We start from the raw sequence: 26,941 nt of genomic DNA on the forward strand, positions 1-26,941 counted from the left end.
CAATGATCTGGTGCCCCGGCATCACATCTGTTGCTCCTGTCCTGGATTCTGTGGAATGTAAAGCTCTCAACTAAATTTTATTGGCATCTCTCAGAATGAAGCTGAAAAACAAGGCTGTTGCTCTCATATCAGACAGGTCGGTGACCTCTCTGGTTTTTTTTTTTTTTTAACTACTTCTCCTCATGTTCTCTCAGCCAGGGCACTCTCCAGCTCCTCCAGAAAGCATGTCTTCTTCCAATATCCTCCATTTGGTTAAACTCAAAAATTCCAGGTTTATTGCACACCTCTTCGTGCATTCCTCTTCTCTCCTATTTGTGGAACAACCTTCAGGAGGTATTTCAATCACACTCTTCCCTCCAGGGCTACATAGAGGGCAGTGTACCACCATCTCTTGCCATCCCCCATTCCCGCCCATAATCTTTTCTAACCCACCCTCTCATTGCAGGTTACGACCTTTCCTTCCCTCCTCTACCAAACGTGGTTATGTTGTCACCCCTGTCTGTCTGTTTGTCTGTCTGTGAGACGGATATCTCAAAAGGTTATGGACAGATTCAGATGATATTTGGTGGACAGGTTGGGTGTGTGACAAGGAGGAACTGATTCGATTTTGGTGACGATCCAGATCCAGATACAACAATTTTTAAAGCAATTCTTCACTATTGAGAGATGGGGCCAAAAATGATATATAGAATGATATTTAAAAAATTTGTGGACAGGTTATGACAAAACTTGGTGGAGGAGTTAGGTAGGTGACCTAGAATAAGCCAAATATATTTTCGTTGAGGTCTGGATGAATACCCAGCCTATCAATGGGAAACAAAACTTAAACTATTCAGTCTGGCGAAGGCATGTACTCTACCGAGTGCCGTTCTAGTTATTTTTATTTTCTTTCATTCCCTCACTTGGTGTCCAACTGTGATTCCACTGCCAGCACATTGCCTTTTTTTATCCTTAATCACGTTGCTCTTCCACGAGCCTTGGTTTTGAACAAAAAAATGGACACAGGTTTTAATTACCATAACCTATACAAATAGGAGCGAGAGCTCCAACAGTTTTTAAAAACTCCAGTCCAATTTGAATTGGCATATAAAAAATTTAATAACAGATCTTTATCAACAGACAATTTCTAAAGAATGTTTAGAGCTATTGAAAAGAGGTGCAGCTATCCTTTTGTGTTCATATTTAGGTGTGTGTGTGTGAGAGAAGAGAAGAGAAGAGAAGAGAAGAGAAGAGAAGAGGAGAGGAGAGGAGAGGAGAGGAGAGGAGAGGAGAGGAGAGGAGAGGAGAGGAGAGGAGAGGAGAGGAGAGGAGAGGAGAGGAGAGGAGAGGAGAGGAGAGGAGAGAGGGAGGGAGGGGAGGGGAGGGGAGGAGAGGAGAGGAGAGGAGAGGAGAGGAGAGGGAGAGGAGAGGAGGGGAAAGGAGAGGAGGGGAGAGGAGAGGAGAGGAGAGGAGAGGAGAGGAGAGGAGAGGAGAGGAGAGGAGAGGAGAGGAGAGGAGAGGAGAGGAGAGGAGAGGAGAGGAGAGAGAGAGAGAGAACCAAGAGCAGCTAAACACACCTTTTTGAACCTTGTCACATAGTATAAAAATTTCTTCTCCTCCATTTGCCTGGCTGATGTTCTTGTTTACCCTGCAGATCTTGAGCTCCGAAACATTTGTTGCCTCTGAAATGATAATAATTCAAAGACAATTAATAATTGTAGAGAAAATATGCACTTTTTAATGATTGGACGTTTTGTTTATGCAAGTTTAATTCTTTTTTAAAACTTGTGTGAGATACACATTCACCTGCCAAATTGAGGATACATCTGGTGACCCCCCCAAGGTAATATGTTCACAAATCTCCGTGAAATGTTGTGCAAAGTACTGAGAATACTTTATTACAAAGGTAACTTCCAAGACAATGATCATAGGAAACTTATGTGATTATTGCTTTTGAATGATATTGTTGTGGGAGCGTGTTTGTATGACAGCTGCAGGAACGTGAATAGGGGAGCGTGTTTGTATGACAGCTGCAGGAACGTGAATAGGGGAGCAATGGGTATAATATAGCCTAGCTATGCCATTAGTACATGCGTTGCAGTAAGTGTACAATATCTGTGTGAAAACAATAGGTCGTGTCAAAGTTCGTATGAAGAGATGATAATAGTGACACCAGCCCCCTCCGTATGTGTCTAACCCGCGCTATAATCACCCCTCACACCTTTTAACTCCCTCTTAAAAACCCCTACATCATTCCTCTGTCAACTGTCTTTGTGCTTTCATTAGAAAGAAGCTGTCACCGTCTGCTCAGAACACCGAGTGGATCCCCTCCAAAGACACGCATGACCGCCACGGCCTTCTGGTAGAAGTGGACGTGTCGCAGCACAAGTGGTCCGTGGGGAGGACCAATGAGCGTGCAGTCACGTGGTGAAACGAAGGGAGGAGCAGGATGAAAAGGGCAGTTGAGAAGAGTCGAACGTCGGAGTCAGACGGTTTGGGAGTGGAGTACATGGGAGAGTTAGTTGTGATGCATGCCGAGGAGTAGAGAGCTTGACGGAGTCTGGGCGAGTGGGTCGCAGAATCCCTCTGAAGGAGCCAGAAGTGAGTGTGTCGAGCAGCATCTCTCTCCATCTCTCTCCTCCACCCCCACCCCCTCCCGCACACCCCAACACCCCCCCTCCCGCACCCCCCCGCTGCCCTTCCTCTCATTCCCATCACACGCCAGCCATTGGTACTTCCATCTCCCATCAAGGACCTCACGTCAGCAATCAGGTGGAGAAAAAGGTTCCTTATCCCTGTCCTGTTATTTCCCCAAATCTGAGCTGTCACACGAGTGATTTAAGGTAACTGTGTTAAGCAGATCGAGTGATTTCTGTACATTTATTGAAATACATGCTGTTGGACACTTACTTCTCTTAATTCCCAGTTCTCCCCATTTTCTTATTATTTATTAAATATGTTCGCACCATCGGTGTGTTGACCTGGTTTGCGGTTCGTGAGTTAGGATTATTACAACCATGGCATGAGTAAACACATGACCGTTGGGAATTGGTGTCAAACCTCAATAGAAGGAAATAAAACCACAGCGCTTGACACCCATCTTATCAGATGGACGAACAGACTGCAGCAAGAGATCGTGTTAGAACTTCTGTCAGTCAAAAACCAAATAAAAGATCTCTTCGGCTTGATGGATGATGTACGGTCTCTTGGGACTACCCACCGCTAAACTGGTGAATGTGCAGGTGACGGATTTGACCATGAGTCCACCGTTACAATTTAATATCACTCATCTACCTTACTTAGAAACTGCCCCCGACAATATAAGGGGGCAAAGGGTAGACACAAAATGGGACAAAGAGATAACACAAGAACATGCAGGAAGTGAACAAAATATATGGAAGCACCAATATTAAGTCACTTAATAGGGTGTTGGGCCACCATGTGTAGCCAGTACGGCCTGTATGCGTCGTCGCATAGAGTCCACCAGCATATGGAATTCCGCAGAAGGGATGGGGCACCATTCTTCCACGAAAAAGTCAATCAACTCACACGTGTTTGATGGAGGTGGAAAATGCCGTCTCAGCCGCCATTCCACAATATCCCATAAATGATCAATTGCGTTCAGATCTGGCGACTAAGAAGGTCATGACATATGGATAGCATCTGTGTCATGTTCATCAAACAATTTAGCGACCACACGTGCTCTGTGGGTAGGAGCATTAAGAGGTTTCTTTTTGCAGCCATGTCAGCCATAATTATAGGCAACCAGGCCTGTGTAATATTTTTTATAGATGACCCTAATGCTGGGATGTTATTTGCAACGAGCTGGAGTGGCAGGGATTGGTAGAGAGATTAGAGGGCAGGAGGGGGCAGGACCAGCATGTAGGTCGTAAAATACTACAAGGGCACCATTCAGCCTGCATGGAACAATAAGCATACCTTGACACTCAGGTACCAAATAAGCACACTCTGACACTCAAAACGACCTTTAAAATCATCATTTTATTTCAATTGAATTATATACTTGAACACTACGTGAGGTAAGGTGTTCTATAAACTCTCTAGTTTCCTTTGGTGCAACTTCCACTCTGTCCCTAACAAATGGACGTCGCTGCTCAGTTTGCTGTGTCTCAGAAAGTTATCTTAACAAGCAGCAGCTGTTTTGGAGACTGATCAGCACACATTGTTTATTTTTGTTTCCAATAAACGAGGCTCTTGGAAGAGCAAGATTACAGAGGGTAAAAAAGAGAAAGACAACTTACTGACAAGAGGACACAAGCAAAGGAATGCCGAAGGAAAAGGATCCCCCTCAGAAGAAGCAGCACATACCATATTTAATGTCTTTGGTATGACTCGGCCGGGGTTCGAACCGCCGACCTCACAGACTCAGAGCAGACGCTCTAACCTTTACAGCACCGAGTCTGGTCAAATATGAACCATCCCTGTAAGTGAGTTTTATATGCCAACATGTTAAGCCCAGTAAGTGTTGTTCGAGTAAGATATTACTCATTTAAAAATAAACAAACAAATCAAGCAAAAAGTATATAAACCATAAACAGACATGTTAACTTGATAATAATATATAAAGTGTTCATGTTAAGTTTATAAAACAATAAAAATACAGTGTTCATGTTAACTTTAAGGAACAGAAAAACCACAAGGAAATGCAATATGAAGGGGGTGAACATCAACGTCAAAAACAGCAATTGTTCCAAAACAGCCGAGGGCCATTCCAGGTATGAACATGTTATCAGTTTGGGGGAGGGATGTGGTTGGGTCTGTTCAACAAGAGGATCAAATACCAAAGGGAAGTGTTAGATGAGGGTTTCCCCTTTGCAACATTCCAACTAAAATATTTGGTTTTCGTGCAATGCACATTATTTTTGTTCTTCAATCGACAAAATTAAATAAATTAAATGCATTAGGTACCTGGAAGTTTGACCTGGTTAAGTGTTTGTCAGCCTCTTTGGTGTCAAGTTTTGATGCATTGATGTTATCGTCGGTGGTTCACAAAACAGGCAATAAGCCTTAGCAGCATCATCGCACTTCCGGACGTGCCTCCCCACAAAAATACCGTCCATATCTGGATTCTAGCATTTGCAGTTGCACCGCCTTTTAACGACCATTTCTTAAATACTGTAATGACCTCGGTCACTTGGGAAAAATGCCTTCCTCACCATTGACACAATGGCGGTATGAAAACAATGGCAAACACCACAGAGCACACTGAGAGGCTGAACAATTTCCTTCCAGCCAATCAGCTATCATTTATCAAAGGTGAGACTCTATAGTTCGTAGTTGTCGCAATTATTTAAGTCTCGGTAATTGTTGAATACAGTAAACACTCAATAATCACACGTTCTAACATCGCGGGTTTCGACCAATCGCAGGTAACCTATTGTCTTCCGATTTCGTTATCGCGGAATTTCATTTCGACCAATCATGGTTTTTGAGCCGAGATGAGTCAACGCTTGCGTCCTTCCCGTGTGTGTACGTTTATCTCCCATTACAAGCCTTGTGTTTCTCGTGCATCACTTTTAATGAGCCCAAAAGTAAAGCAATGGACAAAGTTAGTTGTGCCAAAAGGCAGAGAAAGATTATGATGTTGGGCAAGAATAGAGTTGTTAGATCAGTTGGCTCAAGGTGAAAATGTGGCAGCTGTACAGGCCGCCATTACGGGGTCAATGATTGCAGGCAGAACCTTCCCCATTGTTCTCTTCCTCATTCCCAAACCCTCACTTTCCGACACCTGTACTTGAACCACCATTTTCAAACACCTATTCTCAAACCCTTATTTTCTGACACCCAGACTCAAACCCCGTCACCTCAACAGTGTATCGCCATTTTAGCACTGTAATGGGCATGCTTCTTTGTCTTTCCAGCATCCCAGTCAAATCGGATAAAAATAGGCGCTCCCTGAAATGCGGTAACCACAGCTACACACACATTCCATGCCAGCAAGGGCTGGTTTGAGAAATTTAAAAGAGGATTCGACCTCCATCATGTAACATGAGTCAGGGAAGCAGCATCGGCCGACTGTGATGCTGCGAAAAAGTATCCACCGCAGCTCATGGAACTAATCGAGGCGAAGGGATTTATGCCAGAGCAGGTTTTTAACATCGAGGAGACGGGATTATTCTGGAAGAGGATGCCACCTCGTACCTCCCTCTCCAAGCTGGAAAGATCTGCTCTGGGGTTCAGAGTAAGGTGGTTAAGGGTCGTCTTACCCTTCTCCTATGCGGCAATGCTGCAGGCGACTTCGTCGTAAAGCTAAAAATTGCTCTTCCAATCGTTGAATCCCCCTTATGCTCTCCACTCGAATAGCATCATCATGATCCAATGTTAAGTCTTGTGTTTTGTATTTATGACAGAGTACAATACAAGTCAGTAATGTTCTTACCCTCACCAACCTTGCTGTTTTGTAATAAAGTTAAAAAATAAAGTCGTGTGTTTTTGTTTAATTTACACTGTATATATTTTATTTTCATGTTTATTTCAATGTTAACATGCAATATTTTTATTTTACTTGCTTATTTCAATTGTGATGTATATATTTCTGGGTGCCGCCCAACTTCCTCGATATTTTCTCGAAGCCCAGGAACCGAACCCCCCTTTTCTCATTGGCCCTTGGTTTCCACAATCGCAGTTTTAACTATCGCGTCATTTTCCAGGAACCTAACTCCTGTGATATTCGAGGGTTTACTGTACTCCCAAAGACAGAATTCCTCATCAAGATGAATCTCGAAAATGAATGACATTCAGAAAAGATGGAAAATTCTCATGTCTACAAATCATTGACTATTTTGTTACCAAATTACTGACTGTAACATTGTCAGTAATGGAAGACTTCAGCTTTTACCAAGTACCAAATGTGAGCAAAATGCCTCAACCGTTGATGAAAGGGAACATACTTTTATCCCGAATGTCTTGGGAAACGACTGGTACAAGCGGTCGCCAAATCTGGCCATCACGTACAAATGCCTCGAAGCACAGCCTCACTACGTTCATGTCTGTCTCATCAACTCCCAGCAACTCACTCTCCAATACTGCCAAAGAGAACACGCAATCATGAGCACAATTAGCACCGTGCTTTAAACACCAACAAGGAGCTGATACTCTAAGGTCCCTTGCCTTTTGGGTGGGATGAGGAATAGATCTGTGTAATATGAAAGCTAAATCATGAATAGTTTTTGAAATATTGCGTACATGGGGAAAGTTACCGAGATGGTTGCCATGGCAACATAATCCAGCCAATCACAGCCGTGATCTAATCAGGTTGAGATAATGTCATGAGGAATAGATATCTGCAATAAGAAAGCTAAATGTTAAACTTCTTTTTTTAATATTGCGCACACAAAAAGTACATGGACAGATGATTGGTCTGTCGGATAGAGCTCATTTGAATGTCCCCCCATCTCCGACCTTGTTGGAGGGGCGGGGGAGAAACAGTACAATGACAAATGGTGCACTAGTTGCGTTAGAGCCTACTTGTGACCACAACTTTTACTGAGTTTTACACAATTTGATGGTTCGGGCATTATCTCACTGGTTTGGGCATCACGAATCACTGCTCACCTTCACTTTCATTCCTCTTTTTTCCCCGCCTTTGGAATAAACTCCCTCACTCTGTTTAATCCCATTCTTTCCTCAAGGCCTTCAAAACAGCTGTTCACCACCACCTCTTATCATCCCCCATCCAAATCCTCAATCTTTTCTACCCCTGTTAATCCACCCCAAACCCTTCTTCTTCTTTCGGCTGCTCCTGTTAGGGGTCACCACAGCGGATCATCCGTATGATCCGCATCGTGATTTGGCACATGTTTTACGCCGGATGCCCTTCCTGACGCAACCCTGGTCACCTCTTACGACACAGGGATATGGTACACCTATTTTAACCGGGGTATACACCGGCCCAGTACACTGGTACTTATTTCGCCGACCTCGGAAGGATGACAGGCTGAGTCAACCCCCTGGTGTATTAATTCAGTGGCCCAATGGGGTTTGAACTCAGGACCTTTTGGATCCCAAGCCGCTGCCCTAACCACTGCGCCAACACCAGGCTAATCCACCCCAAACCCACCTTCTTCAAATTCTCTGCTTTCCTTCCTAAAAGTCCTTGTGTTGTCAATCGTATACCCCGTGTTCCCCGCCCATCCCTCTCCCTTCCACAGATCTCCTAATGTCTCTGTTCCCCCACCGTATTGTCCTTCCCACTCCCGCCCCTCTTGTCTCATGCCCCCCTTGCTGTGCGTTGTGTGTTAGCTCTCATACGAGCCTCAACAAGGTATACAAAAAAAAATACTTTAGTGAAGCTCTCAAAGCCATAGTTATAATTAGCTTATATCTTACCCAAAGTAAATTGACCAGTGTCATACCACCTATTCGATACATTAGAGAAGTATGGTTGTGGTTGCTGAGTGGAAAGGACCATGGACTGACCCTCCGGAGGTTGAGGGAGCAAATACAACTTAAGGTAGCCGTATTAAGGATTTGGATTCTAACATTATATGAGGTCTGATCGAAAGGTTTATTTATTGTAGGGAAATGAAGTATACCAGAGGGACGTTGAACAAATGGCAGGGTTGGAAACACTCGCTGACATCAAACCTCTGGCAGGAAGTTGGCATTCTCTCTCAGTCTTGAGTGACATGCTGTTTTGTGCAGGCATGTTTATTTTTATGTCCCATTATAAAATGTCTGACTTGAAAAGAGCAACATGTGTGCATCAAATTGTGTGTGAAACTCAGTAATACAGCCAAGGAAACCTATGAAGTGTTTAAAAAAAAAAACAATGGATTTGGGGATGAAGCTCTCAGCCGTTCAAAAAACGTTTGAGTGGTTTGCTTGGTTTTTAAATGGCCGAACTTCCGTCGATGATGATCCATGCTCCAGCTGTCCATCAACATCACACAGTGAGGAATCAGCTGCTCGTGTTCGTGACACAATTTGTGGTAACAGACAAATGATGATTCTTGAAGTTGTGGAAGAAGTTGGTATCTCTTACGACACATGCCAAACAATTTTGACTGAATACTTCAAAACGAGGTGGTTATCAGCAAAGTTCATCCCGCGGGCTCTCACTCCAGAATAGAAGAAGCATCGCCTCACAGTGTCTCAGGAAGTCATTGATTGTGCAACAAATGATGAAAACTTCCTGCCCAGCATCATTACAGGGGACGAGACTTGAATTGATGGCTACGACCCTGAGAATAAGCATCAGTCATCTCGGTGGAAAACCCCACCATAACCTCGACCAAAGAAAGCACGACAGGCGCACTAAAATGTGAAGACGATGTTGATTGCGTTTTTTTGCAATGAAGGTATTGGGCACCATGAGTTCATTCCACAAGGTCAGACGGTGAATCATTGGTCTTATTTGGCTGTTTTGAAACATCTAAGAGATACAGTTCGACCGAAGTGGCTTGAAAAATGGAGACATGTTTGTGGATGTTGCATCACAACGATGTGATGGAACATTCAGCATTCTCTACATGGGAATTTTTTCAAGCACAACATTCCGCTCGTTCCCCATCCACCGTATTCACCAGATTTGGCAACAAATAACTTTTTTTCTGTTCCACTGACTGAAATGTACCCTAAAAGCAAATTAAATTTCAAGATGTATCAACCATCATCCAAAATGCAGATCAAGAACTGAAAGCCATCCCAAAAGAAGAACACCAGAGATGCTTCCAAAATGGCAAGACCCGTGAAATATTAGGGGACTGGTCCAACACGTGGAACATATCTTTCAATCCTGACAAATCTCACACTCTCACTTTGTCTCTCTGAAAGAACTGTTTGGAACCACCCCACCCCTCCCCCCCATCCACTTTCTGAATAATCCTCTTGAAGAAGTTCTTTCATTCAAGCTTCTGGGTCTCACTATCTGCCATGATCTTCCCTGGGAAAGCCACATTTCCAAGCTGGCCTCCAAAGCCAGTCGCCGACGAGGCATCCTCTGTTGTGCAAAGTCCTTCCTTGGCCCACCTGAGCTCCTGACCACGTACAAAGCTTTCGTCCGCAGTCTGATGGAGTACTGCTTTCCCCTCTGGGCTGGTGCTCCCGCCTCTCACCTTTCTCAGTTTCATGGAAACCAAGGCATTTATGATCATTGGTAACTCATGCGATGAGGCTGTCTTTGGGTCTCTCACCCTCTGACCACAGGCAGGTCGGTGGTCTTTCTGTCTTCAACCGTCTTCTCTCTGGCCTCACCCCCCCCCCCACCATATTTCCACAGGGCGTTCAAGGTCCACCAGCAACCCCCTTCTGGTAAAACTACCAAAATCAAGAATCACTGCTCACCTTCACTCTTTCATTCCTCTTTTACCCGCCTTTGGAAAAAACTCCCACACTCGTTAATCGCACTCTTCACTCCAGGTCTTCAAAACAGCTGTTCACCACCACCTCTTATCTTCCCCGATCCGAAACCACTATCTTTTCTACCCCCGCTGATCCACCCCAAACCCCATTCCATCAAATTCCATGCTTTCCTTCCTGAAAGTCCCTGTCGTGTAAAGACCTGAAAGTCCCTGCAGTATCCATCTTGTTTACCCAGTGTAACCCGCCCTATCCTTCTCCCTTCCACAGATATCCTCATGTCTCTGTTCCACACTGTTTTTTTTGTCCTTTCCCTTTCCCGTCCCTCTTGTTTCCTGCTCCCCTCGTTGAACGTTCTGTGTGTTAGCTCTCATACGAGCCTTGACAGTGTATACAAAAAAAAAAAATCATCGTGTTCAAATCAGGAAGAGACTGTGAAAGATATAAATTTGAACAACTGTGTTGTCTTTTCGATTTGTAAGAATAAATTTAGTCCTGGAACTTTTTGATCAGACCTCGTATAAACTGAGATAGTCTCGGAATAATTGCAATGTCACTGTCATGTTGTCAGCAAAAACTGAACTGTTTCATGAATGATCTTCAGGGGCAGGGCAAATCTGCCTGCCCCTCTTGACTTCGTCTGGACTGCATGATACCAGTTCCCACGATGGTTACCAATTAATGCCGTCCAGACTACTTGGGAGAGCCATTACAATACTGTTATTGAAAAACAGCACCGATTATTAAAAAATAAACGTTTTTAAACTGTAATCATCAAAATGATGAAAATTGAAGGCAGAAACACACATCTCAGCAACAGTGATTTTTTTATGTTCGTCCCTGATGACGATCAATCGAGCTGTAGCTGAAACATTAGTCTTTCTGAGCCCACATCTTTAGACGAAATCTCAAGATAGTTGTGCTCTTGCATTTTCCGTGATCCAATTTTCACGACTTTAGTGATTATTGACGCAGCTTCCATCCTTGGCGACTTTGGTACTTTGGTATATTGCCCGTTGCCTCATTTATTCTTAAATGGTATTTCTTTACACTTTGTGTTGTTTTCCATCAACACATCCTCACCAATATGCCTGGTGGTGGCTTAATGGTTCGGGTGGCGGGCTTTGGATCCTCGGATCCTGAGTTCAAATCCCACTCAGCGGTTGAATTGATACCAGGTGGGGTTAACTCAGCCTGTCATCCTTTCGAGGTCGGAAATATGAGTGCCAGCATGCTGGTATACCGTGTATGCTGGTATACCGTGGTATAACAGTAATTTGACTGTTGCTGTGATCAAGTGCACAGACCATTGTCAAAAGGGCCAAAGAGAACAGGAACTTTAAATCAATTAAAATTTAAAATTCGATTTTTGTTGAAAAAAAGTAAATAAATCACACAGTGGGACATGCTTCACTTCTTGAGAGCAGTCTCAGATCACTGCCTAGTTATGAAGTTATCTGGCTAAAGAGTTTTGTTCTTGGTGGTAAACGAGTATTTCGTTGGTGTATCAGTGGGACTACAGTAGTTATGGGCTGGCAGGATAGCCTAGAGGTGTACGCACTTGCCTCCGAGCTGTCCGTCTTGCCTGGGTTCAACACATCAATGCGTGCACCGTCCCTCGGTTGGACGTTAAACTTTGCGTCCCATCTGCTCGCATTAGTTGGTTGATGTTAAAGATCCCACATTGTACTTCATGATGAGCAGACGAGTCATCAATGGCACATGGAGTCCATTACAAATCCCTGCCTCCTTCAGTTGAACATCAGGCCTCGCCTGGTCTGTTTGTGAAAGACTTGGGCTAAACCCTTCTCTGGCTGAACCTACAGCAACATATAAATAATTGGAGCTGTGAAAGTAGTCGGAGTGTTCGATCAGTGGGGTGAGCAAAAGATGAAAATCAAAGCAGTTCACAAAATAGACACTGGAAGAGGCCATTTAACACCTCACATCTGTGCCCAAACCCCCTTTTATCCTCACAAACTTAATTAACCCCACCCATGGAAGGTGGAAGTAATTTTTCTTTTTTTAAAGGATGACATATTTTATGGAGAGACTTCAACTTGTGGCGAAAGGAGGGTTCAGTTAGGTCACCTCAGACAACGTTCTTGTGGAAAAAAAAATGCATTCCGAACACAAACATACCACCAAATGGATTGATGCCGTTCCGCAGCCGCTGCAGCAGTGATGCCAACACCTCCTTCTTTTTTACACATTGGATTCCCAGATTCGTGAGTCTGAGGAGACATTTTGGTAATCGACAAAAACTTCCGATTGGTAAGCCAGCCGTGCAAACTACCATACACGTAGCTACAACGACATACGCACTGTGTGATGGTGGCTGCCCGTGGAATCTCAAGCTCACAAACACCGTCCTTGCAGTCCTTGCCCACCAGGGCATGCGGGTGGGGATGGTAAGGCTCACTCTTGGTCACCAGCGACACGCGCAACCGTGCCGGTCCGATCCCGTTCACAATCTGCAACATCAGCACTGGGTTTGTATTGAAGGATATTGTGGCACCACGCCATTCAAACTCGGCATCGGCATCAATGAAAGATCAAAGCATTTGGTTCACAAAGTAAAAGCAATAAATGTCATGGAGCGTTGTCGATGCAGCAATAGAAATGTTTTTGAGTTTTTTATGCAGAAGGCTAGTAGCTCATGAAGGAAATAAATGAGAAAAGAAGAGTGGAGCAGGGGAGGAGGGTGGGATGCAAATACACGAGGAAAAAAGGAATAACAGAAAAAAGAACGAGAAGGGCACTGGGTAGAGCGCATACCTCCGCCACGTAATGCCTGATCCACAAGAACATATCGGGCCAAATACATTTTTGAAATATCATGCCATACAGTACTATATCGTTTTTGGCCCGATCTCTCAATGGTAAAGAATTACCTTAAAAATTAAAATATTCTCGTATCCAGATCCGGATTCGGATCTTCACCAAAATTTAATCAATTCTTCCTTGTTACACACCCAACCTGTCCACCAAGTTTCGCCTGAATCCGTCCACAACTTTTTGAGATATCGTGCTATATATCGTTTTTGGCTGGATCTCTCATTGGTGAAGAATCACTTAAAAAATTCTAGTAGTCGGATCCGGATCAGGATCTTCACCGAAATCTAATTAGTGCCTCCTTGTCAAACACCCAACCTGTCCACAAAATTTCATCCGGATCCATCAACAACTTTTTGAGATATCCTGCACACAGACAAACATACAGAAAGGAGTGAAAACATAACCTCCTTCACCTTTGCTGGTGAAGGTAACCAGAATGGCACTCGGTAGAGCTCATACCTCCGCCAGGCTGAACAGTTTACATCTTGTATCCCACTGATAGGCTGGATCTGGATCCAGCCCATCAGCTCAACGACATTGCTAATTGAGGTGTCAGTAGCCAGCGACTTTGGTCTAAATAATGCAAAAAAAATCAGTAACATGGATCTGAGAAATGAAGTCAAGAGAACCTGGAAGCTGAAGAGCGCCAGCATTATGCCAGTGGTAGTTGGAGCAATGGTGTACTGGCTACTGTTAAAGGGTAGCTCCGAGCGAACCGAGCATGTGTCAACCATTTTACCAATAAACAAATGGAGCTACACTTTATCCCTGGTGTTGGCTTCATTGTTAGGGTGGTGGGCTTCGGATCCTAGGGTCCCGAGTTCAAATCCCGCTCGGCCATTGAATTAATACCAGGTGGGGTTAACTCAGCCGGTCATCCTTCTGAGGTCGGCAAAATGAGTACCAGCTTTCTGGGATGATTGAGTCATTCGAGTATCCTGCGACGGAGTGGCGACCCGTCCAGCATGGTGCCTAATAGCCCAGGAGACTGCTTCGGCAGCACCGACGCTCTGTACAGAGTATGGTCCCGATGGATGGATGCATTTTGGAGCTACACTTTAACAGAAACCAGTACAGCGATTGATTACGAGTGTGTGGAAACAATAGAGGATTAACAAATATAGAGCAGCAAAGATCGTCATGGTGTGGCAGGACGCAAATGGCTCATAAAAGAAACCTCTACTCATAGAATCTCTACCATGGCACAGACCAAGCTCCAAACAAAACTTCCCCAAACTGGGTTTCTAACCTCAGCTCCAACAATCTTTGCACTTTATTAACCAAAGGAAATGTGTGCAAAACAGTCTCCAAGGGAGGTTTTAAATCATATTCATAAAATTCATTTCAAGGACCATTACAAACGGGAATGATAAAGAAGAACCTTACGGAGATCTTCGAAACCATTCCTGGGAATATCACGACAAACAAACTACAGTTGGAAGCTGTTTAGGGTTCAGTGATGATGCTGAAAAAACACCCTCGGAACAAAACTTTGAGAACAAGAAAACTTCACAACTTGGTCCGTGAATCATGATCCCTTAATGAAGCGGAGTTGGATCCTTCAAGACCTTGGAGGACTCTGTTCCACCTTCTGAAACCCACATATGGAGATAACAACCAACAAGAGAAGCAGCACTTTAGCACTGATGTTCATCGAATGGGAAAGAACAGCAAGAAGAGACATGAAGGATGATCAAAAATCAGTTCCACCCCATGCCTACAGTCATGCAGAAAATGAAGCTCAGCACCGATTTTTAGTCCCTTTCTAACTACTTTCAGCCTTCACACATTTTTTCCTTGGGTTGATCGAGTTTCCAGACACCACTGGAGTAAGTGTTTTGGGCTCTGGAACCAAATTTTTGAAAAAGAAAAAGATGTTCATTCCCCCTCATAAAAAGAGACAAAGGGAGGAATAACAGTTAAAACGAGCCACGCTTGGCATACCTGAACGGCAGGGTAACTCTTGAAAGAGTCTGTGCTGCGTTCTCCCAAGATGCTGCCGGCCGAGCGGCCCTCACACTCGTAGCGGAAGCGCATGGCACGCCGCTTTGGCTGCTCGATGATCTCGAGGAAAGGCGTGAGTGGACCGTCGTCAATCGTGCCAAGCACCACATCCAGCATAGCTTTGTGGAAAGCAAGTGGTGGCGATAACAAGTCAGGCGGCTCCTTTAAGACCCGTTCAATACTGTCAGTGTCACCAAAGTAGATTATACAAAGGGTAGCACAAATGTGTGTCAAGCTCATTGAAGAGTGAGGACACAATTCAGCAAACAAGCAAGTGACAAGATGTTTAATTATCTTTGTTGCGGTTCTGCGGAGCCGGAACTCTCCCAAGGCAATGACACCCATCATATAGCGGTTCCGAGACAGTTATTTCATTAATATTCATTCGGTGAGCCCTTCCATTATGTCGAGTGTATATATGGGACAAGATGTGTTGCGTAGGGCTTTTAGTTAGGTTTTCAATTCCATTTGCTATTTCTTTGACCTATTTTACTTTACTTCACACGCATGACCTATCCACCACATGCATGCACGCAACAGACCGAACAGGTGCCGTTACTCGAGGGCATCATTAACATACGTGCGCTATTTCTCCGTTCAAACTGAGTGCCATTCACAAACGGACGTTTCACTTCAGACCCTCACCCTGCTCACCATGACGCTACAACCCTCACCATAATCACCACAACGCCTCCTAAAAAACCCCCCACAGTAACCTACGCTCAAACCTCCTCACCAGAACCGCTTCAACCACTCCCGATGCTTCAACATCATTACCACGAACACCATAGCGCTTCCCCGACTTCACTACAACCACTACGAATACCACAACCACAGTTAGTTCCCCGGACACTCACTCCAGTCCTTTGGAATGTTGGGGAAATTGAGGACATCGCTTATGCCGACGAGTTAGAACACATTGGCGTGTAACTCGAAGCGCAAATATACGCTGGGGCTCGTTCAACGTTGATGTCTGGGTAGCCCTGGTGCTCTGCAACATAACACTTGAGTGGAGCCCAGCACATGTTCGTGGCCAGAGAGCACTCCCAAAAACCCACTCCCCATGTAAGTCCCGGAGCTCTGTTGCGTGGCCAAGCCTAAGAGCAAATGGGGCCATTTCCGGCTCTTGTGGGGCAGGGTTACTTCTCAAGGCGGCGGCGTCTGCACGCCAATAAGAATGCTCGACTATGCCTTCAGGGCATTTCAATCCCCTCTTTGGCTCCTCCTTCACCCAGACGGTATAGAATAGTGACAGAGGTCACCGAGAGAAGATACTCCACGAGCCAGAGCACAAGTCACTGAGCAGGAGCAACATTCACCAAGCAATTGCAGTCAGTCACCGTGCCTGAGCCAGGCGAGGAGTCAGCAAGACCGAGCCGAGCGAGCAGTCACCGAATCATTGCCGGGTAATTACCGGGTGATCGGCGCTCGGCTTCCGCTGCGTTCCGCAGCCAATCTTCATTACAATTGACACCTACAGACTCTCTCACGCATTCTGTTTCTCCCATCTACCGTCTCGTCTGCTGTAGACGCAAATAACTAAAAGAGCAATTACAGATATGCACTCCTTCACTCTTCCTCTTCTGCACCTCATCTACATCACATTTGCACCTCATTGGCACCTCCCACTCACGCACCATAGACACCCACAGTTTTCTTCCCTCCTCCCCCTTCCTAAGCTACTGGGAAGCTTCCCCCTCCATCGGCCGCGCCAGGTATTGAAAGAGGTCGAAAACCCGTCAACTGCCTCTCCTCTTTCTCGCTCTCCACTTTCCTTGGGTGTGTGTCTGATGGCGCCTGCAATGTTTGCACAAGTTAAGATTGTAGAAGTTCTTTATATTGGTTTAGCTCTGCCCTATATCTTCTTTTTGAAAATAATTACATTTATTTTGCTGCACCCCATGAATCCTTGATTTCCCTGCTGTGCATATTGCTGAATAAAACCCTTTTGATTATTGCTACACATACTTTTCCTCACCATTATAAATAAATTGCTTATGTTATAAATGTACCCAGCTCATTTCATCTTTTCCTTCATTGGTCCAGTGTAGTCTGCCAATTAGTTATCTGAGAAGTTCTGCCCCTTTAATTTGCTCTTGTTGGCCAGCGCACACTCACTGTATCACTCGGCAGTAAACCGGGTGTGCGCTGAGGACACGAGACCCCTCCCCCCTTGGTTCGGCCATCTACAGGTAAGCCATCACATGAGGTAGTGTAACCCTGCCAGGATTGGCATTGCCAATCAGCGTTCGTGGTTGCTTAGCAACACGCCGGTGCGCGGAGGCCTCACGACCGGGCGTTCGAGAGGGATCCGAGTGCTTCCCCTCGTGGCGAGCCTCAAACCCTGAGTCCGTAACATCTTCAGTTGTATTACATAAGTCTTAGGTGATGGAAAACTGTCATCATAGATCATTCATTGAATGAGGTTACTTCACAGCAAAGCATTTAATTGGGGGAATGAACGGGAAGGAATTCCCATAAAAGGTGGACATGTAACTTGTACGAATCAATATTAAGCAAATATAATCAATATGATAACATTTTTAACATTTACAATCATATAGTGTTCCAACAGCCGGTTTCATCAAGTGACTTATTAAAGTATTTTCCTTTGAACATGTTTTGATCATTGAGTCATTTCACCTTATATCACCGGATGCCTCCCAGTTGACCCCCTCAGATTTACTTTAAACTTTCATAAAATAGTTCCCCAGGTATCAAAATGAAGCTGCGTAAAATTTTAGGTCCATAGATGCGGTCAACTCCGAGATATTGAGGGTTGAAAATGTGGTTGTGGCCCTATTTTTATGGTCGTTGCGAGCATCACAAAATGAACGGCTACTTTTAAACTCCCACAACTTTTTAAATATTAATGCTGGAGCCTTGAAAATTTCAGAGATTATTCTTCTATAACCGCTCTGTAAGAAACAAACATAAAACGGAGTATACCTCTATTAATTTTTATGACCTGATCAGTTGAAACTTTTGTAAACTTGAATATGCTTTTGTAAACACTTTTGTAAACTTGAATATGCTCTTTCCAATGGTGAACAATTTGAAGTGGTATACCTTGTCATATATTTGCAATCCTCACCTGAATTTCAGGGAAAAATGAAAATTTTTTAATTTTTGAGGGATCATGACTGTATTATATATGACTGATTAAGAAAAGTAAACATGTATTTGAATACTACTACCATACAGTTATTACATTAAAAAATTTCAAGCTTCTGGGATGAGTCAATAAAAATATACGGGGTCTCAAAGTGGGGTCTTCATACAAAACCAACATTTTTTTTTCTGCATTTCAACTGATCAGGTCATAAAAATTAATAGAGGTATACTCAGTTTTATGTTTGTTTCTTACAGAGTGGTTATAAAAGAATAATCTCTGAAAATTTCAAGGCTCTAGCATTAATATTTAAAAAGTTGTGGGAGTTTAAAAGTAGCCGTTCATTTTGTGATGCTCGCAACGACCATAAAAATAGGGCCACAACCACATTTTCAACCCTCAATATCTCGGAGTTGACCGCATCTATGGACCTAAAATTTTAAGCAGCTTCATTTTTATACTTGGTAACTATTTTATGAAAGTTTAAAGTAAATCTGAGGGGGTCAACTGGGAACATTTTCTTAAGTTTGGTGATTTCAGATGGAATGACTCAATTGTGATTATGATTTGCTGAAAGTTTAACAGTTTAGCAATCAAATTAGCAACGTGCCATCCTTATACTTGACCACAACACTTCTCAAAATCCCCTTTCAATCAATCAATCAATCACAATCCATCTACAATATGAGAATTTATCCTTCCTCCAACCTCGTTCCTGACTCCGTCACAACCTGCTGTCAATCCTAAAATGTATTGCAGCAAACACCACTTTACATTATCAGGAAAGTAGCCTCATCGGAATACCAAGTACAACCCCCCCCCCCACCCCTCTTCAGCTCATTTAACCCCTCCCTTCCCCACACACCTACATCAACGAATTCAACCCCTCCCTTCCCAATACACCTACATCAACTTATTGAACCCCTCCCTTCCCCGTACACCTACATCAACTAAAGCATGAGTCACATTTGCTCTACGGCGAGGATATGGCAGCCTGTCAAACAACTCACACCTACATGACGTGTCGACCCGATGTGGAGGTGAACGTGCGGGTAACCTGTGGAGGTGAATGAACGTGCGGGTAACCTGTGGAGGTGAATGAACGTGCGGGTAACCCGTGCAGGTGAACGTGCGGTTAACCCGTGCAGGTGAACGTGGGGTTAACCCGTGCAGGTGAACGTGGGGTTAACCCGTGCAGGTGAACGTGCGGTTAACCCATGCAGGTGAACGTGCGGGAAACCGTGCAGGTTAACGTGCGGGTAACCCGTGGAGGTGAACGTGTCGGTAACCTGTGGAGGTGAACGTGTAGGTAACCCGTGGAGGTGAATGTGTAGGTAACCCGTGGAGGTGAACGTGTAGGTAACCTGTGGAGGTGAACGTGTGGGTAACCCGTGGAGGTGAACGTGTGGGTAACCCGTGGAGGTGAACGTGTGGGTAACCCGTGGAGGTGAACGTGTGGGTAACCCTTGGAGGTGAACGTGTGGGTAACCCTTGGAGGTGAACGTGTGAGTAACCCTTGGAGGTGAACGTGTGAGTAACCTGTGGAGGTGAACGTGTAGGTAACCCTTGGAGGTGAACGTGTAGGTAACCCGTGGAGGTGAACGTGTAGGTAACCTATGGAGGTGAACGTGTAGGTAACCTGTGGAGGTGAACGTGTGGGTAAACTGTGGAGGTGAACGTGTGGGTAAACTGTGGAGGTGAGCGTGCGGGTAACCTGTGGAGGTAAGCGTGTGGGTAACCTGTGGAGGTGAGCGTGTGGGTAAACTGTGGAGGTGAACGTGTGGGTAACCTGTGGAGGTGAGCGTGTGGGTAACCTGTGGAGGTGAGCGTGTGGGTAACCTGTGGAGGTGAACGTGTGGGTAAACTGTGGAGGTGAACATGTGGGTAAACTGTGGAGGTGAACGTGTAGGTAACCTGTGGAGGTGAACGTGTAGGTAACCTGTGGAGGTGAACGTGTGGGTAACCTGTGGAGGTGAACGTGTGGGTAAACTGTGGAGGTGAGTGTGCGGGTAAACTGTAGAGGTGAACGTGTGGGTAACCTGTGGAGGTGAACGTGCGGGTAAACTGTGGAGGTGAACGTGTGGGTAACCTGTGGAGGTGAGCGTGTGGGTAACCTGTGGAGGTGAACGTGCGGGTAACCTGTGGAGGTGAGCGTGTGGGTAACCTGTGGAGGTGAACGTGCGGGTAAACTGTGGAGGTGAACGTGTAGGTAACCTGTGGAGGTGAACGTGTAGGTAACCTGTGGAGGTGAACGTGTGGGTAACCTGTGGAGGTGAGCGTGTGGGTAACCTGTGGAGGTGAACGTGTGGGTAACCTGTGGAGGTGAACGTGTGGGTAACCTGTGGAGGTGAGCGTGTGGGTAACCTGTGGAGGTGAACGTGCGGGTAAACTGTGGAGGTGAACGTGTGGGTAACCTGTGGAGGTGAGCGTGTGGGTAACCTGTGGAGGTGAAGGTGCGGGTAACCTGTGGAGGTGAGCGTGCGGGTAACCTGTGGAGGTGAACGTGCGGGTAAACTGTGGAGGTGAACGTGCGGGTAAACTGTGGAGGTGAACGTGTGGGTAACCTGTGGAGGTGAACGTGTGGGTAAACTGTGGAGGTGAGTGTGCGGGTAAACTGTGGAGGTGAACGTGCGGGTAAACTGTGGAGGTGAACGTGTAGGTAACCTGTGGAGGTGAACGTGTAGGTAACCTGTGGAGGTGAACGTGTAGGTAACCTGTGGAGGTGAACGTGTAGGTAACCTGTGGAGGTGAACGTGTGGGTAACCTGTGGAGGTGAGCGTGTGGGTAACCTGTGGAGGTGAACGTGTGGGTAACCTGTGGAGGTGAACGTGTGGGTAACCTGTGGAGGTGAGCGTGTGGGTAACCTGTGGAGGTGAACGTGCGGGTAAACTGTGGAGGTGAACGTGTGGGTAACCTGTGGAGGTGAGCGTGTGGGTAACCTGTGGAGGTGAGCGTGTGGGTAACCTGTGGAGGTGAACGTGCGGGTAACCTGTGGAGGTGAGCGTGTGGGTAACCTGTGGAGGTGAACGTGCGGGTAAACTGTGGAGGTGAACGTGTGGGTAACCTGTGGAGGTGAACGTGTGGGTAACCTGTGGAGGTGAACGTGTGGGTAAACTGTGGAGGTGAGTGTGCGGGTAAACTGTGGAGGTGAACGTGCGGGTAACCTGTGGAGGTGAACGTGTAGGTAACCTGTGGAGGTGAGCGTGTGGGTAACCTGTGGAGGTGAACGTGCGGGTAACCTGTGGAGGTGAGCGTGCGGGTAAACTGTGGAGGTGAACGTGTAGGTAACCTGTGGAGGTGAACGTGTAGGTAACCTGTGGAGGTGAGCGTGTGGGTAACCTGTGGAGGTGAGCGTGTGGGTAACCTGTGGAGGTGAACGTGTAGGTAACCTGTGGAGGTGAACGCGTAGGTAACCTGTGGAGGTGAGCGTGTGGGTAACCTGTGGAGGTGAACGTGCGGGTAACCTGTGGAGGTGAACATGTAGGTAACCTGTGGAGGTGAGCGTGCGGGTAAACTGTGTAGGTAACCTGTGGAGGTGAGCGTGTGGGTAACCTGTGGAGGTGAACGTGCGGGTAACCTGTGGAGGTGAACGTGCGGGTAACCTGTGGAGGTGAACGTGCGGGTAAACTGTGTAGGTAACCTGTGGAGGTGAACGTGTAGGTAACCTGTGGAGGTGAACGTGTAGGTAACCTGTGGAGGTGAACGTGTAGGTAACCTGTGGAGGTGAGCGTGTGGGTAACCTGTGGAGGTGAACGTGCGGGTAACCTGTGGAGGTGAGCGTGCGGGTAAACTGTGGAGGTGAACGTGTAGGTAACCTGTGGAGGTGAACGTGTAGGTAACCTGTGGAGGTGAGCGTGTGGGTAACCTGTGGAGGTGAGCGTGTGGGTAACCTGTGGAGGTGAGCGTGTGGGTAACCTGTGGAGGTGAACGCGTAGGTAACCTGTGGAGGTGAGCGTGTGGGTAACCTGTGGAGGTGAACGTGCGGGTAACCTGTGGAGGTGAACATGTAGGTAACCTGTGGAGGTGAGCGTGCGGGTAAACTGTGTAGGTAACCTGTGGAGGTGAGCGTGTGGGTAACCTGTGGAGGTGAACGTGCGGGTAACCTGTGGAGGTGAACGTGCGGGTAACCTGTGGAGGTGAACGTGCGGGTAAACTGTGTAGGTAACCTGTGGAGGTGAACGTGTAGGTAACCTGTGGAGGTGAACGTGTAGGTAACCTGTGGAGGTGAACGTGTAGGTAACCTGTGGAGGTGAACGTGTAGGTAACCTGTGGAGGTGAACGTGTAGGTAACCTGTGGAGGTGAACGTGTAGGTAACCTGCGTTGTTGACTTCGTGTGCTAGCATCCAACAGGCAGGTAACATAAACCGCTTCAAACGTGAGGATAAACAACGAGCATCACCGACCGGAACCCACAGACAAAGAACACACATCGTCACCTTCACTGGGAAGCATTCCGGTTAAACCATCGACGTCCGGCTCCATCATCGGACGGATGGCTGCCGAGTGCAAAAACACCCAAAAACAGCGACACGAACTCTGTTGTACTTCATCAAATGCACCGCACACGGAAACGTTTACCACACGGAGGCGAAGAGGTCACAGGGAGAAACTCGCAATTCGAGTGTTTCTCACGAACGAAAAACTTCCTCAGGCCGATACCACTTCCGGGTCGAGAGTTGTCGATCGCGGAAATCCCAAACTGCATTGCGGCGCCGTGAATCATGGCTCTCCACACGAACCGGATGGGAAGCTTTACATCGATTGGTCGTAAGATTGTGAAGCTGAGAGGCGGCCATCTTGGGACACCCGGCGGCCATCTTAGGACACCCAAAAGTGACGACTCCATTGAAACCAAATGCTAAGTCGTGCTGAGATGCGTGAAAGCTCTCACTGCAGTACCTTATTGACGTCACAATTCTATCCACTATAAATGGATGAGGTGTTTGTGTCCGTGTCCGTCTCCATAACTACAAAACCATGAAACCTATGAACCTGAAACTTTGCATGCAAACTAAGGGAACTCCAAGGAAGTGCATGACTGAAAATTGGGTGTTTGGGTTAATTAAAACACCCCTTTTGAAGATCATTAACGGCGTTATTTAATTACTAACAAATACCACGCATCGCTTCGCTGACGGGAATACTATAGAGGGGGAGAAAAAGATGGAGGAAGAGAGAGAGAGAGGGGGGAGCGAGAAGAGGTTGGAGAAGGGAAGGAAGACGTGCGGTGGAGCGTTAATTACAATTCATAGTGTCTCATCAAAACGATTCTGCATGGAATAACAGTGAAGATGGAAACAAAATAATGTCTGAAATCCATTTTCTTCTGGTCATACTATAAATACGGCCTGGAGACAAAACCTGCCGGACGTATCCGGAGCCAAGCCGTCCAGACACAAACACTGCTCGGACACATCCAGAGACCAACTCCTGTCCGGACATGTCCGGAGACAATCTCCCATCCAGACACATCCAGAACTAATCTGTCTTGAGACAAACAACGCCCGGACAAGACTGGAGCCGAGGTGTCCAGACACAAACACTGTCCAGACACAAAGTGTAATGTATCAGGCGGGGAAAGCAGTTTGAGTGCACCATCAATGTTTTATTATGCTGCACACACAGAAACTTCAGAACCATTCATGACCCGAGCTTCGTCGTTCCGCCATGTTCCCGCCTCCCAATGACCGTGCTTCCAGTTGATCTGATACATGAATACATGACCATCTCCCCCCTCTGATTAAGTGTGGAAATGCATTAAAGATGAACTCAAGAGCTATGAAGGCACATGTAAATAACACTGTTGCGGGCCGGCGGAGTCGGGTGAGAAGACCACTAGATGGAAAAAGCTACATCGATTCCCACCAGACTCCCCGGAATTGTAGGCCGTCGCACACGGATAATTCCGTGATGCGGCAGGTCACTTAACCGACCATGGACGCCAATAACTCAACCACATGACCTAGGGTCCTCTCGTCTATGGAATTGGGTTACCTAATTAACCACGTGGTTTAATTACCGGGGAACCACGCCCTCGGTACGCCTTATCTGAACCGGATCACTCTAACCAGTCTAACGGATCGGATGCAGCCGAGCACCACTGCCAAGGATGTACCGGCTAAAAGAAACAGACCGTTGGGAATAAAGACCCGGCTAAACTTAGATTCGAACCATGCTGGACCAATGAGGGAAAAGACAAAGGCGAGCTGGGAACATTCCTAATGACAATTATTTATTAACAGCAAGTGAGGAAAAGCATGTAGCCCGACAAAGATTTATTGGGTATGTAACACAGGGAAAGAGGAGAGAGGTGTGGTGCGACAATAATACAAGCAACTTACTAAAGCAGACACAGTGCAGACTTGAAGTGAGATTAATGACAGTAACAACAATAATGTTCTTCTACAGACTTACTTAACAGACAGGCACCAGCACACTCAGACACACACGGAAAAAGAAACCCCAATGAAAAGGGACTTTTACAGCCAGGGAGGGAGGGAGTTGAGGTTATAGCTTGCGGTACCTGGGCATTTCGGGGGGGATGCTCCGTGGTGTGGTACCCGACAATAGTCGCGTTGTTCTGGCCACAGCCGCATGTCTGGAGATCGTGTTCCAAAGGAGGAGCTTGAGTGGAGAAGGGCAGAGTCCAGAGGCGAGGATGGAGCAGTAAGCGGGACCAGGCAGGAGGAGGTTCATCGAGGTGAGACGTGGGTGGAGTCAAGAAGCAGGAACACTCCGCATGAAGAACACCCACACCGAACACAACACGTCTTAACCTCCAACCTACACGGAGGATTTCTCTGTCTTTTATAGAGCCCGGAGCTCGGGGGAGGAGCCATGCCGAATCCAACATCATTGCCCGAGTCGGGCATTCCGACTGGCTCAGACCCCCCACGTGGCCCGCCAGTCTGGGCCGGACTTCGGGCAGACGCCGGCACAGCCCACCCACCTGGGTGCTAAAGCGTATGTCACTCGCCGCACATGTCTGGTTTCGGGTAGATGGTGGAAGCTCAAAGCGCTAGTCCAGCCCAAAGCACACGTCGCAAATTTTGCCTCAGAAAAGAAAAAGAGTGGGGATGAAATAAAAAGGGAAAAATGATTTAATAACCTCACTATTAGATTCGTCCATCGCAACGCACCCCCTTGTCTTCCCACTAAACAAAAGGAAGGGGTCTATCTACACGTATATTAATGGCATAACTGTCTTGGGACACCTATCTGTTGTATGTATGCGGTTCCGAGAACCGCAACAATACAAAGATCATGAATATCTGAGTATTAGCTACTAATTGAGATGGATAGGCCTCTTTGGTACTCTGGATGATCATTGGGATACAAATCCGACAGACGGCCCCGCTGGTGGTGCTCCAACAGCGTTATTGAGGCCAGCCTCAGGAAGTGGTGCAGTACCATCTGCAGCACCAACGTCGCTCTTCACAGGTCCAGGGAGTGGCGAGACATCATTTGTGAAGATGACAGGATCACAGGACCGATACCGGACATGATCAAGGTGCCTCCGGACGACTCGATTGGCCTCAAGTTTGATCTTGTTGGACAACGGTCCATCGTTTGTGTGAACACTCCCTGGGAGCCAAGCCTTTCCGTGACCAAAGTTTTTCACAAACACAGGGTCCCTGATGTTTATTGAGCGCTGTGCTGCATGTTTGTCATGAAGTCTCTGTTTCCACTGATTCCACGACCGACGCCACATCTGGTCTTAGACAATCCGGTCGTGTACGCAAACGTCTTTTCATCAGTAGCTCAGGTGGTATCACCCCTGTTGTAGTGTGGGGAGTGATGCGGTGAGTGAAAAGCAAACATGATAGTCTGGTCTGAAGGCTTCCACCGTGTATCTTATTTACATTTAGACCAGACTTGACTAAACTCGCGGAGCGTTCGGAGAGTCCATTTGAAGCTTGAGGGTGTGGGCTCACAAAGTTGTGAATTATACCGTTCAGGCCGGTGAAATCAGAGCTTGAGAAACAGGTTCCATTGTCAGTGACCATCAAGCGTGGCAAACCGTGAGTGGCAAAGCACTGGCGCTGCCTCTCTATTGTCGTGTGTGAGGTTGCTATATGTGTTACATTGGCATCGATCCATTTAGTGTGAGCATGCGTAACAATAAGGATTGTATGGCCTCCGATGGGTCCAGCATAGTCAAGATGAATCCTCTGCCATGGTTCACTGGGCCATTCCCAGAGGTGCAGTGGCACCTTTGCCAGGGGTGTTTCGACTGATTTGGCATGGATAACAATGTTTCACACACTGTTCGATGTCAGAGTCAAGGTGAGGCCACCAGACATAGTTCCGTGCCAGTGATTTCATTCTCACAATGCCTGGATGACAATCGTGAAGCTGATCCAAAATCTTTGTGCGCAAGTTTGGGGGAATGACCACTCGGCATCCCCACAGCAAGCAGCCATTCTCGACACTTAGTTCTGCCTGGCCTTGTACGAATACAATTCAAGGTCAGCATCATGTAGATGGCCCCACCTTTGCCCATTCGCATGAATGACCTTGGAAAGAAGTGGGTCACGCCTAGTGTAGGTCCGTATCTGGTTGGCATTGATTGGGTTGTCATTCAAAAATTCCATCAGAGATATCACGCTGCCAGGTGCAGTGGGTTAAACACTGCGTCCGGAAGTCATAGGCGACTCATGGCGTCCGCATTTGAAATTGAGGAGCCA

The 26,941-nt window shown here is 46.4% G+C and overlaps 1 protein-coding gene across 5 annotated transcripts in view; it reads right to left on the minus strand.

Moving 5' to 3' along the window:
- The window catches only part of LOC147020549 (proto-oncogene c-Rel-like), a 56,271-nt gene extending 33,319 nt beyond the window's left edge, over positions 1 to 22,952 (minus strand). For 2 of the 5 annotated variants that reach the window (XM_085895981.1, XM_085895980.1), the window contains exons 1-5: positions 13,551 to 14,853; positions 12,625 to 12,773; positions 12,442 to 12,533; positions 6,891 to 7,025; positions 1,557 to 1,661 (exon numbers count right to left, since the gene is read on the minus strand). In XM_085895981.1, the coding sequence (XP_085752107.1) occupies positions 1,557 to 1,661; positions 6,891 to 7,025; positions 12,442 to 12,533; positions 12,625 to 12,773; positions 13,551 to 13,871 (802 nt within the window). In that variant the 5' untranslated portion in view covers positions 13,872 to 14,853. Of the gene's footprint in view, positions 1 to 1,556; positions 1,662 to 6,890; positions 7,026 to 12,441; positions 12,534 to 12,624; positions 12,774 to 13,550; positions 14,970 to 15,081; positions 15,323 to 22,690 lie in introns of those variants that run through there. The other 3 variants (XM_085895982.1, XM_085895984.1, XM_085895983.1) reach the window with 3 other exon arrangements.
- Positions 22,953 to 26,941: the final 3,989 nt, after the last annotated feature.

Source organism: Eptatretus burgeri, chromosome 9 (genome assembly GCF_056783735.1).
Source record: "Eptatretus burgeri isolate ZD-2024b chromosome 9, Ebu_testis_v1, whole genome shotgun sequence".
Lineage (NCBI taxonomy): Eukaryota > Metazoa > Chordata > Myxini > Myxiniformes > Myxinidae > Eptatretus > Eptatretus burgeri.